This window comes from Ranitomeya variabilis, chromosome 3 (genome assembly GCF_051348905.1).
Source record: "Ranitomeya variabilis isolate aRanVar5 chromosome 3, aRanVar5.hap1, whole genome shotgun sequence".
In the NCBI taxonomy this organism is placed as follows: domain Eukaryota; kingdom Metazoa; phylum Chordata; class Amphibia; order Anura; family Dendrobatidae; genus Ranitomeya; species Ranitomeya variabilis.
In genome coordinates, this window is record NC_135234.1 from 472,072,611 (window position 1) to 472,087,326 (window position 14,716).

Sequence of the window (14,716 nt, forward strand, 5' to 3'; positions counted from 1 at the left end):
GTTTAAGGTAATCTCTGGATGGTGTTTTGTTAGTGTTTTTCTGCTGACCATGAAAGTATACTATCTGTCTTCTGCTATCTAGTAAGCGGACCTCAAATTTGCTAAGACTATTTTCCTGCTGCGTTTGTTGTTTCATCTGAACTCACCGTCATTATATGTGGGGGGCTATTGTCTTCTTTGGAATATTTCTCTAGAGGTGAGCCAGGTCTTATATTTCCCTCTGCTAGCTATTTAGGTCTTAGGCCAGAGCTGGGCATCTAGCGATAAATAGGAAATGCTACCTGGCTATTTCTAGTTGCGCGGCAGGCTTAGTTCATGGTCAGTATAGTTCCATCTTCCGAGAGCTTGTCCCTCTATAGGCTTGCTATGATCTCTGCCTGCAGAGATCATGATAGTTTGACCGGCCCATAAAGTGTTAAAGACCCAGGTTGAGAAAGGAGAGTTATAAGAAGTCTGCTGGAATTTTTTTTTTTTTTTTTTTTTTTTTTTTTCCTCCAGTCTGCCTTGCTGCAGTCTTTTTTCTCTCTCTCCTCCTAATCTCTGTATGGCTCTGTGTGCACCTGACAATCATGGATCTCCAGAGTGTAACTGCGGGTTTGAATAATCTCATCACGAAAGTACAAAATTTACAAGATTTTGTGGTACATGCTCCGGTATCTGAGCCGAGAATTCCTTTGCCGGAGTTCTTCACAGGGAATAGAGCTAGCTTCCAGAATTTCCGAAATAATTGTAAGCTTTATTTGTCCCTGAAGTCTCGTTCAGCTGGAGACCCTGCTCAGCAGGTTAGGATTGTGATTTCCTTGCTCAGGGGTGACCCTCAAGATTGGGCCTTCTCATTGCCAGCAGGGGATCCTGCGTTACGCGATGTGGATGCGTTTTTTCTGGCCTTGGGCTTGCTTTATGAGGAACCTCATTTGGAACTTCAGGCAGAAAAAACTTTGATGGCACTATCTCAGGGGCTAGACGAAGCTGAAGTTTTCTGCCAAAAATTCCGTAAATGGTCTGTGCTTACTCAGTGGAATGAGTGCGCCTTGGCGGCAACTTTCAGAGAAGGTCTCTCTGATGCCGTTAAGGATGTTATGGTGGGGTTCCCTGTGCCTGCAGGTCTGAATGAGTCCATGACAATGGCTATTCAGATTGATAGGCGTCTGCGGGAGCGCAAACCGGTGCACCATCTGGCGGTGTCTATGGAAAAGACGCCAGAAAGTATGCAGTGTGATAGAATTCTGTCCAGGAGCGAGCGACAGAATTTTAGACGGAAGAATGGATTGTGTTTCTATTGTGGGGATTCTACTCATGTTATATCAGCATGCTCTAGGCGTACAAAGAAGCTTGATAAGTCTGTTTCCATTGGCACCATTCAGTCTAAGTTTATTTTGTCTGTAACCCTGATTTGCTCTTTGTCATCCATTGCCACGGACGCCTATGTTGACTCTGGCGCCGCTCTGAGTCTTATGGATTGGTCCTTTGCCAATCGTTGTGGTTTTGATTTAGAGCCTTTGGAGACTCTTATTCCTCTGAAGGGGATTGACTCCACCCCATTGGCTAATAATAAACCACAATACTGGACACAAGTAACCATGCGTATCAATCCGGATCACCAGGAGATTATTCGTTTCCTGGTGCTGTATAATTTACATGACGATTTGGTACTGGGATTGCCATGGTTGCAGTCTCACAACCCAGTCTTGGACTGGAGAGCAATGTCTGTGTTGAGCTGGGGATGTAAGGGTATTCATGGGGACTTACCTTTGGTTTCTATTTCGTCGTCCATTCCCTCTGAAGTCCCTGAGTTCCTCTCTGATTATCAAGACGTCTTTGACGAACCCAAGCTTGGGTCGTTACCTCCGCACCGTGAGTGCGATTGTGCCATAGATTTGATACCGGGTTGTAAATATCCAAAGGGTCGTTTGTTTAATCTGTCTGTGCCGGAACATGCTGCTATGCGGGAATATATAAAGGAGTCTTTGGAAAAGGGACATATTCGTCCATCTTCTTCTCCCTTGGGAGCTGGGTTTTTCTTTGTCTCAAAAAAAGACGGCTCTTTGAGACCATGTATTGATTATCGGCTTCTGAATAAGATCACTGTTAAGTATCAATACCCATTGCCATTGCTTACTGATTTGTTTGCTCGTATAGAGGGTGCTAAGTGGTTCTCTAAAATTGATCTTCGTGGGGCGTATAATTTGGTGCGGATCAGGCAGGGGGATGAGTGGAAGACCGCATTTAATACGCCCGAGGGCCACTTTGAGTATTTGGTCATGCCTTTTGGTCTTTCTAATGCCCCTTCAGTTTTCCAGTCTTTTATGCATGATATTTTCCGCGATTTTCTGGATAGATTTATGATAATATATCTGGATGATATTCTGATTTTTTCTGATGACTGGGACTCTCATGTCCAGCAGGTCAGGAGAGTTTTTCAGGTTCTGCGGTCTAATTCTTTATGTGTGAAGGGGTCTAAGTGCGTTTTTGGGGTCCAGAAAATTTCCTTTTTGGGGTATATTTTTTCTCCCTCTTCCATTGAGATGGATCCCGTCAAGGTGCAAGCTATTTGTGACTGGACTCAGCCCTCCTCTCTTAAGGGTCTTCAGAGATTTTTGGGCTTTGCCAACTTTTACCGCCGATTTATTGCTGGTTTTTCGGATGTCGTTAAACCACTGACTGATTTGACCAGACAAGGCGCTGATGTTGCTAATTGGTCCCCTCATGCTGTAGAGGCCTTTCAGGAGCTTAAGCGCCGTTTTGCCTCTGCCCCTGTGTTGCGTCAGCCTGATGTGAATCTGCCTTTTCAGGTTGAGGTTGACGCTTCGGAGATCGGAGCTGGGGCAGTGTTGTCGCAGAAAGGTTCCGACTGCTCCGTTATTAGGCCTTGTGCCTTCTTTTCTCGCAAATTTTCGCCCGCAGAGCGGAATTATGATGTTGGGAATCGGGAGCTTTTGGCCATGAAGTGGGCGTTTGAGGAGTGGCGCCATTGGCTCGAGGGGGCTAGGCATCAGGTGGTGGTATTGACTGACCACAAAAATTTGATTTATCTTGAGACTGCCAGACGCCTGAATCCTAGACAGGCGCGCTGGTCTTTATTTTTTTCTCGCTTTAATTTTGTGGTGTCATACCTACCGGGTTCTAAGAATGTTAAGGCAGATGCCCTTTCTAGGAGTTTTGACCCGGACTCTCCTGGTAATTCTGAACCCACAGGTATCCTTAGGGAGGGAGTAATTGTGTCGGCCGTTTCTCCTGATCTGCGGCGGTCCTTGCAAGAGTTTCAGGCGGATAGACCGGATCGTTGTCCGCCTGATAGACTGTTTGTTCCGGATGATTGGACCAGCAGAGTCATCTCTGAGGTACATTCTTCTGCATTGGCAGGTCATCCCGGAATTTTTGGTACCAGGGATTTGGTGGCAAGATCCTTCTGGTGGCCTTCCCTGTCACGAGATGTGCGAGTCTTTGTGCAGTCATGTGACGTTTGTGCTCGGGCCAAGTCTTGTAGTTCTCGGGCTAGCGGACTGCTGTTGCCCTTGCCTATTCCTAAGAGGCCTTGGACACACATCTCGATGGATTTTATTTCAGATCTGCCTGTTTCCCAGAAGATGTCTGTCATCTGGGTGGTCTGTGACCGTTTCTCTAAAATGGTCCATTTGGTTCCTCTGCCCAAGTTGCCTTCTTCTTCTGAGTTGGTTCCTCTGTTTTTTCAGAATGTTGTCCGATTGCACGGTATTCCTGAGAATATTGTTTCTGACAGAGGTACTCAATTTGTGTCTAGATTTTGGCGGGCATTCTGTGCTAGGATGGGCATAGATTTGTCTTTTTCATCTGCTTTTCACCCTCAGACTAATGGCCAGACCGAGCGGACTAATCAGACCCTTGAGACATATCTGAGGTGTTTTGTCTCTGCTGACCAGGATGATTGGGTTGCTTTTTTGCCATTGGCAGAGTTCGCCCTCAATAATCGGGCCAGCTCTTCCACCTTGGTGTCCCCGTTTTTCTGTAATTCGGGGTTTCACCCTCGATTTTCCTCCGGTCAGGTGGAATCCTCGGATTGTCCTGGAGTGGATGCGGTGGTGGAGAGATTGCATCACATCTGGGGGCAGGTTATGGACAATTTGAAGTTGTCCCAGGAGAAGACTCAGCGTTTTGCCAACCGTCATCGTCGTGTTGGTTCTCGGCTTTGTGTTGGAGATTTGGTGTGGTTGTCTTCTCGTTTTGTCCCTATGAGGGTCTCTTCTCCTAAGTTTAAACCTCGGTTCATCGGCCCTTATAGAATATTGGAGATTCTTAATCCTGTTTCTTTCCGTTTGGACCTCCCTGCGTCCTTTTCCATTCATAACGTTTTTCATCGGTCGTTATTGCGCAGGTATGAGGTACCTGTTGTACCTTCAGTTGAGCCTCCTGCTCCGGTGTTGGTTGAGGGTGAGTTGGAGTACGTTGTGGAGAAAATTTTGGACTCTCGTGTTTCCAGACGGAGACTCCAGTATCTGGTCAACTGGAAGGGTTACGGCCAGGAGGATAATTCTTGGGTCAATGCATCTGATGTTCATGCTTCTGATCTTGTTCGTGCCTTCCATAGGGCTCATCCTGGTCGCCCTGGTGGATCTGGTGAGGGTTCGGTGCCCCCTCCTTGAGGGGGGGGTACTGTTGTGAATTTTGATTCTGGGCTCCCCCGGTGGCCGCTTGTGGAATTGGACTTGTCATCCTCTTTCCTGTTTCACCTGGTTCCATCAGTAGTGGGTGTCGCTATTTAAGCTCATTTCTCTGGTGGTTTCTTGCCGGTCAACAATGTTATCTGATGCCTCTCAGTGCTTGTTCCTGCTTCTAGACAACTACTAGATAAGTTGGACTTTTGTCCATGTTTTGTTTTGCCTATTTGTTCCAGTTCACAGCTGAAGTTTTGTTACTGTGTCTGGAAAGCTCTCGTTGATCAGGGATTGCTACTCTGGCGTTATGAGTTAATGCCAGAGTTTAAGGTAATCTCTGGATGGTGTTTTGTTAGTGTTTTTCTGCTGACCATGAAAGTATACTATCTGTCTTCTGCTATCTAGTAAGCGGACCTCAAATTTGCTAAGACTATTTTCCTGCTGCGTTTGTTGTTTCATCTGAACTCACCGTCATTATATGTGGGGGGCTATTGTCTTCTTTGGAATATTTCTCTAGAGGTGAGCCAGGTCTTATATTTCCCTCTGCTAGCTATTTAGGTCTTAGGCCAGAGCTGGGCATCTAGCGATAAATAGGAAATGCTACCTGGCTATTTCTAGTTGCGCGGCAGGCTTAGTTCATGGTCAGTATAGTTCCATCTTCCGAGAGCTTGTCCCTCTATAGGCTTGCTATGATCTCTGCCTGCAGAGATCATGACAGTTTCCTCCCACATACCAAAGACATACTCACAGTGAATTTAGATTGTGAGCCCCATCGGGGACAGTGATGATAATGTGTGCAAACTATAAAGCGCTGCAGAACATGTTAGCGCTATATAAAAAATAAAGATTATTATTTGGTAATGGAGAGGCATCAATAAGATACCTACCATTGCTAATCCTATAGTTGTGAAAGGGTTAAGGAAACACACGCAGAATAAAGTATTTTAATGAATTTAAATGCCACACAGTTTTGATATCTTTGTTGTACGGTCATTCCTGCGACGCCCTCGTTCTCCTGGAAAAAAATAAATAATAAACCAACAGTATACTCCCTGTGTCCGACGAAGTCCATTAAATAACGCGTGTCCCACAATGAGTCCAGCTCTGCTACATCTGGATGCCTGACATCCAGACATAGCAGAGCTTGTAGATGACCGCCGGAGATAACTTTCCAGCGATCACCTACACTGGAGCGTTCTCACAATCAGCTGATCAGCTGAGCGTGAGAACCAGACTAGTGACCGGAGATAACCCCTGGTCACGTGCATGGCAGTTCTAGCGAGAACTGCAGTGGACGCGTACTTCCGGCGGTGGGACAGGTAAGACCGCATGTAAATTAGTAGACATGCATAGTAAGTTGCGTTTACGCAGTTACTATGCATGTGACTAATCATTAGATGCGGTTTTAACGCATCTAATTGTCTATGGTAAATTTACCGTGCGGCGACGGAGCGTCGCTGCATTGTAAACAGACATGCTGCGTTCTGAAAAGACGCGTTGCATGTCCGTTTACGCGGGTCTGCTACAAGCATCTTTTAACGCATAGTTGAGATGGGATTTCATGAAATCCCCTCCACTATGCTGTAACATCTGGACGCGGCATGTTTGACGCTGCTGCTCTACGCAGCGTCAAACGCAGCGTTTCCTGACTGTGGAAACACAGTCTAAGAAAAACGTGGATTCCTTGGAATAAGACATTAGTTTGCAGATATCAAGGTATCATTTTATTGATCTTCCTCTGACCTACATGCCCATATAGATGGCTTAGGAGGGTTAATCCTATTGACAGATTCCCTTTAAGCAATAGCCTAAGTTTGGTAAATTTATAATTTTTGTAATTTTTGTGAGAGTAAAAAATAAAGTGAAATGTAACCCATGAGGCAAAAAAAATATGAAATGCCCACATTGCCATTTTTCAGTCATCACATCTCCCTTAACAAATATAATCCAAAAAATCAAACTGTCATAAGTAGCAAAATGGTCCAAATGACAAATCTACAGCTCCGTCAATGAAAAATCAGAGTTATGAGTCTTGGAAATGAGCGACACAAACCTCAAAGCCACAAGTAATAGAATAAACCTATGCAAGGCTGGCATTGCAATAATTGTACTGACATGGAGATGTTATAAAGTCGTGTTTATTCACTATGCACATTGTAAAAACGAAACAAACACAATGTCAGAATTGCATTTATTTTTACTATTTCACCTCACTTGGAATTTTTTCCTCTTTTCCAGTACATTATACGATAAAATAAATGGTGTCATTTGAAAACGACAACTTATCAAAAATAAACCCTCATACGGTTATGACAGTGGAGATATTTTTTTAAAAATATATATGGCTCTTGTAAAAACGAGATGAAAAAAAAAGCACAAAAACACTGATTGCACCCTTTAGGTGTTAAGATCTTATTCTTTAGCGTCACATACTGTATCTAGTCTAGACAGTGTAATTAAAGGGGAATTGCTAGCTACATTATGCTAAAGTAGCAACATACATGCAGATCAAAGGCGTGAGGACAAACAGTGATAAATTATACATGTTAAAATCTAAGTTTTTTTTTTACTAATTCTAAATTATGTAACTATGACAGTCATCCTTGACTATAACGCTTATGGCCTATCCATTTGGTAACTATTAGTATTTTCTCAAACAAGATTAGATGAGATCTGAAGATCTGGAGTGCTAATAACATTAGACTGTTTCTCACTTGCAAGTCTCAGCAAGTAACTGATGACCATGTCTTTGGCCTTGTTTGTTTCCATGTTTTGCTCTCGTGATAACTGCATGCTTATCTGCTGGATGTTGTTCATGATGACCTCCGAGTTCATGATATGGTTTGTAGATGCACTGCAGCTTATGTCCATCATGTACTGCTTATAGAGCTCAATAACCTTTTTTTCCAAGTATTCATTGAGAACTGAATTCGACATTGGTTGCTCATGGTTAATGATGCTCTTATCTTTATCACTGCATACTTTCCACGAATAACGTTTGCTACCTTTTTTGGTGATATTGGATTGAACACCCAAAGATTCCATGTTAGATGGAATCTCAGAAGATTGCAAAAATGGACCCTCACAAAATTCAAAGCTGCTATTACTAGTGAAATCACTCATGGTTGAGTTGATAGCCATCACCTGGTCCCCAGCTACATGCAAGTCATTATAGTCCCTACAGATATGTTGGCAAGATGACGGAACCAAATAGGTCTCTTTATTCAAGCTTGAGTTCCCACTTATGCTCTCAGTTGGTGATTTTTCACTTTCACACATCAAGCCTTCTGCTATTTCCTGGATATTGTTCTCAGCCTCTCTTGTTTTTTGGTATTTGTGCTTTTCAAATGAACCAAATTTCCTGAAAATCCTTCTGCTTCGCGTTTCCTGTGCAGACAAATAATTGATAGTACATACACCAGCCACTTCTTTTGGTCCTTTAGTTCCATTCTTGCGATGCAACATGCTCATGCCATTGTCATATTGAGCCTGGATTTTACACAGGTATCCCTCTGAAAGCATAGCTGTATATGGAAAAATATAAAGGAAATATTCACTGTAAGGAAATAAACTTTATCATCACTCTTTATTTTACAGTAGTAATGCTAGCAGATATGCACACTATACACATAACATCTCTGATATTGCATAGCGCCTATTCAAATAAAATATCAGAAATATTACTGTATTTATTAAAAATCTTTGTAAGTTTGAGATGAATTTGTAAAACAGCACAGGCATTCATCACAGCTCTGCAAGAATGTGTTCAGCTCATATGCATCCACCAGATATGTTACATCACCAAACTAATCTATGTTTAGAATGCACCCTATTCTTCAATTCACTATGTGGTCCTGTACAATTGTCTTTCAGGCCGATTTTATCTTCTGTTCCAGCAAACTTCTTCCTACTCTTTATTGTTGGTGTTCAAAAATAACTGTAAAGACTTTACATTCAGACAATATACACAAGATTAACTCATGATTGGCTGAGAACAAAGCAGATATTAACATCCCTGCCTATACAGTTGACCTACTAGCTGTCACAAATTCTTAAGGGATTCATGGCAGCTCTGGGTCTGCTGAAATTAAAATGTTGTTTATTCCTTTGGTCCAGCAAGAGTAAATGTCAGTCACTTGCCAGTTTCTTTTAGGCTGGTCAGCTGATGTTTCCTGGTAACCACTCCCACCTCCCGTTAAATAGTCACATGACCCATCAGCTGATCATCGGTTATAGAGTTTTCTTCTATGCAGACCAGCTAGGTGTGTGGAGCTTGTCTGTGACTGTGGTATTGCCACTGTTGGAATCCTGTTATCCTGGTGTCGTTTACTCTGCTCCTGTGGAGCTTAGCAGCAGATTCTAAGCTGAGTAAAAATCCTTTTTGTTGATCCCTTGTTTGTCTCTTTTCCTGTATACTATCGTCTGCAGTGGCGAGGCTAGCATCCTTGCCGACCAGTGCACTAGCCAGGGTTAGTAGAGGTGACAGGACAGGGCACATGACAGTGACAGGGAGAAAGACCCTCGTAGGGCGTTAGGGAAGCTTAGGGACAGGCACAGGTTGGTGTCAGAAAGTGTCCCATTCTCCGCCCCCGACCATTAGGGCCTTCTCCTTTTTCCCATCCCGTTCTACTTACTGTATATACTGTGTCGTCTGCTGGACATACCCACGTGACACTAACAACAACCGGAAAAAATATATAACTATGATGGGTATTACCTCAAATCAATGGCTGATGTCAGACTTCAGCAATAGAACCCAATCACACATTAATTATTTTAGTACATGTACTATCTGTTATTTCTATGGCTAGATCAAGGACTCATTACAAGCAATGTGCCTTTTCCATGTCCTTATTTTTTTGCAAACCGATTGTCCCCATGTGCTGTCTTTATATTGCTTTGTAAGAGAAAATCAGATGCAAAAAGAAAATTGTAAAAAAAAATGGTCAGTTTTTAACGGACGAAGAAAAAACTGATGTGTGAAAAATTAGCTTGAAAATTCTAAAAAGAATGTATATCTTCAAGGAAATGTCAAAATGAACTGCTATGTATTTTTTTTTTTTTAGCTTTTAACTAATTTAGACTTCAAAAGCTGCATAGCAGTTAAAAGAAGTGGCCAGACTATTCTTCAGGTGAAAGTTGCTAACTAGTTTTTATGTACATTTAAAAAAAAACAAAAAAAAAAACAGGCTGCCAGGGCTGCAAAACTTCTGCAAAAACAACCAGAGAGACGTCAAAGAACATGCTTTAAGGGGTTGTCCGGTCCAATTCACTCTGTGTGACTGTAGACTTATGAATCCCCAGCACATCCACTGTGCGCTGTGGGGATTCCTTGGATTCTGAGCCGGGACCAGAGGGTATATATGAGTTATACATACTCCTGGCCAATGGATGTGACATCACTTCCATGCACTTGTAGGGAGCAAGGCCACGCCCACTAGACGTATAACACAAACATACCCAACAGTGTGTGCCCTGGGGGGATTCATAAGTCTGCAGTAACAGACAACCCCTTTAAGGAAAATCACTGCCAGCATTTTCCTGAAGCATCCTGTTTTCAAAGTTTAGCGGGTACCCTGGCATCTGAAAGACATTCCATTAAAGCAAACTCGGTGGGTATGTGCACACTCAGTAGTCTTTTTGCTGATTTTTTGGGTGCCGAAAGTGGCTATGTGCACACAAAGTTTTTTGAGGAGTGTTTGGAGTGGAAACTGAAAGGAAACGCTTCAAATCCTCCTAAACAATGCAAAACTCATCAAAACGCGCCGCATGTCCGGTTACTCAGGGTTGCCGGAGGCATCCGTGCACGCATAGTGGAGAAGGGATTTCACAAAATCCCCTCCACTATGCTGTAATATCTGGCCACTGCGGATTAGATGCTGCAGATGTACGCAGCATCCAATCCGCAGCGAATACTGACCATGGGAACATATGCTTACTTAATAGTATAGAGTGAAAGCAGCAGTGGAACCACAATAAGAACAACTACAAAGCTGCTGGTGATACCATCACAAGAAAATGATCGCCAGCATTTTCCTGAAGTGATTTTGCCTGAGAAAACATGGTGGCTGTGCCAGTGATTAATTGATGCCGTATGCACATACTACAAATACTCCTCAAAAATTCTAAGCACAAAAATGTGGAGTTTCTGTTCAGTTTCTGATCTGAAAACTCTGCAAAAAGACTCTGTGTGCCCATAGACAATACTGTACCCTGAGGCAATGCATAAATTCAGCGTACCCTTAAGACACATTGACATATTGCGAATTCCAAAAATGCTCTGTAAGTAAGCGTACGCTACGTAAAAAAGCCGAATGGGCATGAGATTTCTATAAATCCCATGCATTTCGCTGAAACTGTAAGAACCTGTTTTGTTTTTTTTGTGCTGCGAAATATGCAGTCAAAAAACTCATCTTGGGAACTTAGAATAAATTATGGAGGAGTTCTTTGTAACTAATGACCACACATAAAGAAGATTTTTATACAGTAATGAGATCATTTACATGTTAGATCACTACTGTTTCATCAAACTAATATGTGTTTGCATTCATTTAGATTTTTTTAATTATTGGAGAAAATTCAGATGTCCGTTTTTCAGGTACGTTTTCTATCCATGTTCTCTACAGAAAGAATACATACCCAATATAGTATGTGGAACTATTTAAATGTTTGTGTGTTTTTCAGAAAATGCAATAAAGGAAAAAATATATCCGTTTTTCCTCCAAGTCACAGGTCAAACTTGCTTTTTCATATCAATGGATCCATGAAAAAAAGGGACAACACATTGCAATCTGCCGTATTCCAAGCGCGGTCTGTTTTTTATTATTTAATGAGACAGAGAAACTTGGAATTTTTTATTGCATTGAAGAAAAAACAAGGAATGACACTTCGATTGTAAAAACGGACACACAGAAAAAAATGGACGTCTGAGTGACGCCTAAGGTGGTCTTTGTGAATGAACAAGCGTTTAATGTTCTAACCTCTGATTAAAAAGTAGACCTCTGACCACATTTACATTTTTTACCCATCTCTCCAGCTCCTCTATATGACAGTCATTTTCATTACAGCATATTATGTAATCACGCCACATCCAATGTATAAATATTATCAAATTATTATTAAGAGTACAGTGCAGGAGAATAGTGAGAGAATCAATGAGCCACCCAAATAACAGCAGAGATATTACAGTATTACATTTGTATCACATATTAGGTATTATATAACGTAAAACCTATCAAACATTTTCAAAAAGAGGAAATTGATGTATAGTATACAACAAAGAAATGGAGAAGAAACGCAATGAAATGAATGAAGGAAAACAGGAAGGTGGAGGAAGAGGAAGAAGGTGAGGAAAAGGGGGAAGAAAAAGAAAGGGTGCAATAGAAGGGAAGTGGGGGTATCCACTGGCCCCTTTACTAGAAACAAATCAGTGTGGGAGGGGAAATTACAGTAATTTCACTCCATTTGTGCCGAAGGGATATTAATGACCCTCATATCCACAGAATATTGCCCTGTACTCCGTTATCTCTTGTAGTCATATATTGTATATGATGAGTTGAGTTGAGGCTTACAAGCTCGACTGCCACAACATTCAGACTGATGGGTGTCCAAGTAGTCAGAACCCTTGAAATCAGCAAGAGCTTGTTATCTTGGTACAATGATTAAAACATAAAATATTTACATATATTTATATATTAATCCCTTTCTGACGTTGGGCGTAATAGTACGCCCACGTCGGAATCCCTCCCGTTGATATGGGCTCAGGAGCTGAGCCCACATCTTTCCTGTTCAAAACAGCGGACATGTGCCTCTAAGAGCCGCGGGTGAAATGGAGATCGACCAGCGGCTGTTAACCTGTTAAATGCCGCTGTCAATCTCTGACAGCGGCATTTAACTCACACTTTCCGGAAGAGCGCTGGAAATCCTGCCCATCGGTGACCCCGTCACATGATCGCAGGATACCAATGAGTTGGAATGACAACCAGAGGTCTCCAGCAGACCTTTATTGTTGTCATAGCAGGATTGCTATGAGTGCCGCCCGGTGGTCGGCGCTCATAGCAAGTGAGCATTTCTGCCACATACAGGTGATTTGATCATCGTCTGTGTGTAGCAGAGCCGTTCAAATTAGTGCAGCTTCTAGTCTCCCATGGAGACTATTGAAGCATGCAAAATGCAAAAAGTAAAAAAAAGTTTTTAAAAATATAAAAGTTCAAATCACCCCCCTTTCACCCCATTCAGAATAAAACAATAAAAAAAATCAAATATACACATATTTGGTACCGCCGTGTTCAGAATCACCCTTTCCATCAATAAAAAAAAGAATTAACCCAATCGCTAAACGGTGTATTGAGAAAAAAATTCAAACTGTCAGAATTACGTTTTTTTGGTCGCCGCTACATTGCAATAAAATGCAATAATGGGCAATCAAAAGATCATATTTAAACCAAATTGGTATCAATAAAAACGTCAGCTCGGTATGCAAAAAATAAGCCCTCACCTAACGCGAGATCACGAAAAATGGAGACGCTACAGGTCTCGGAAAATTGCTTGGATTTTTTTTTTCAGCACTTAGATAAAAAATAACCTAGACATGTTTGGTGTCTATGAACTCATAATGACCTGGAGAATCATAATGGCAGGTCAGTTATAGCATTTAGTGAACATGGTAAAAGAAAAAAAAACAACTGTGGGATTGCACTTTTTTTTGCAATTTCACCTCACTTGGAATTTTTTTCCCTGTTTTCCAGTACACGATATGTTAAAAAAACAATGGTGTCGTTCAAAAGTACAACTTGTCCCACAAAAAACACACGGCTATTTTGACATAAAAATTAAAAAGTTACGGCTCTGGGAAGAAGGGGAGCAAAAAACGAAAACTCAAAAATGAAAATACCTCTGAGGTTAAGGGGTTAAAATATAAATATAGGAACACTGTATTGAATATAGTTCTGGATTGAGGAGCAGCCTTTAATACCTAAAATGATAAATTATCTCCTAAACCCTTTTTTTCTGCAACTTAAAAGTTGCAACAATCTTGGGGGGGGGGGGGGCATGAAACATATATCACCAAGTTTTTAGAAAGTATAGAAATGTGCAGAAATAACATATACAGTATTCAAAATATTTGCATAATTGTGACTTGTGACTCTTACCTTTATAATATACTTATCCAACTCCGAAAAATGACCAAAAAGTAATGTATAAATATGCCCAACTTGCTGCCAAAATATACGTTCAGTTCAGAAGCTGACACCGTCTCATCTGTCTGCTGGAGCTGAAGGGGAAGTTTTCTCTTTACAAAACTAAAGCTACAACTGCATGAAAAGAGATTTTCTACTTCCTCTTTTTTATTTGCCTCGGTGCGATCAGAGTTTTGTTTTCTACACGACACTGCAAGGGGATTTTTTTTTTTTAAGAAGGGCATAGGAGGATGAAGGTACCAAAACTGAACACATTTTAACTTTTTTATTTTCTAAGGTTAATTTTTAAAAATCTAAAGTAATACAAACAAATTTTAACTTTATGCACTAGCGCAGTGAGGCAATGAAATTAGTGTAAAGTGAATAGCAAAGATTGGTAAACTACAAAGTTATATCTTACCTGCCCACATCTAAAATATAGTATCTGGGGGGAGGGGTGGTTTTTTGTCACCATTATGTAACAATTGGTCATTGTATTACTATTTGGTAGACTTTTGACGGATCTCCACTTTGTGCTGTTCTCTATATCCATTTTTAACAGACTAAAAAACATTAAAAAAAGTAAATAGATAAAAAAAAATATGTATTGTCGGCCTTTTTTAACTCCTAGGATAGTCTGGACACATAGGAGTTTTCATTAACTATAATTTTAATTAATTTAATTAACTATATTAGAATTTTGCAAAGAGTGGCAACCTCTGCTTCACAAATTATGGAAATCATATTGAAGAAGTTATTTCATATTCAAATTGAATAAAATGTTGATAATAAATTCCATTTATTGAAAAGATGTATTTTTGCCTATGTGTCCAAGACTTTACGGACACCCTGTAAATTACTGGGTAGATTCAACTCCCCATTTATGATCTAAAACACAACCTTGTT

General features: G+C 41.2%; 1 protein-coding gene across 1 annotated transcript; it reads right to left on the minus strand.

Moving 5' to 3' along the window:
* Positions 1-6,820: 6,820 nt before the first annotated feature.
* Positions 6,821-13,894, minus strand: TASL (TLR adaptor interacting with endolysosomal SLC15A4). Its single transcript, XM_077299670.1, has 2 exons — positions 13,784-13,894; positions 6,821-8,155 (listed from the first exon to the last, which is right to left on the minus strand). Exon 2 carries the CDS (start codon positions 8,151-8,153, stop codon positions 7,284-7,286), a length of 870 nt encoding a protein of 289 aa, XP_077155785.1. The 5' UTR covers positions 8,154-8,155; positions 13,784-13,894; the 3' UTR covers positions 6,821-7,283.
* Positions 13,895-14,716: the final 822 nt, after the last annotated feature.

What these genes read in the sequence shown, in the direction of transcription:
- TASL (XM_077299670.1), bottom strand. Translation starts at nt 8,153, where the DNA reads ATGCTTTCAGAGGGATACCTGTGTAAAATCCAGGCTCAATATGACAAT.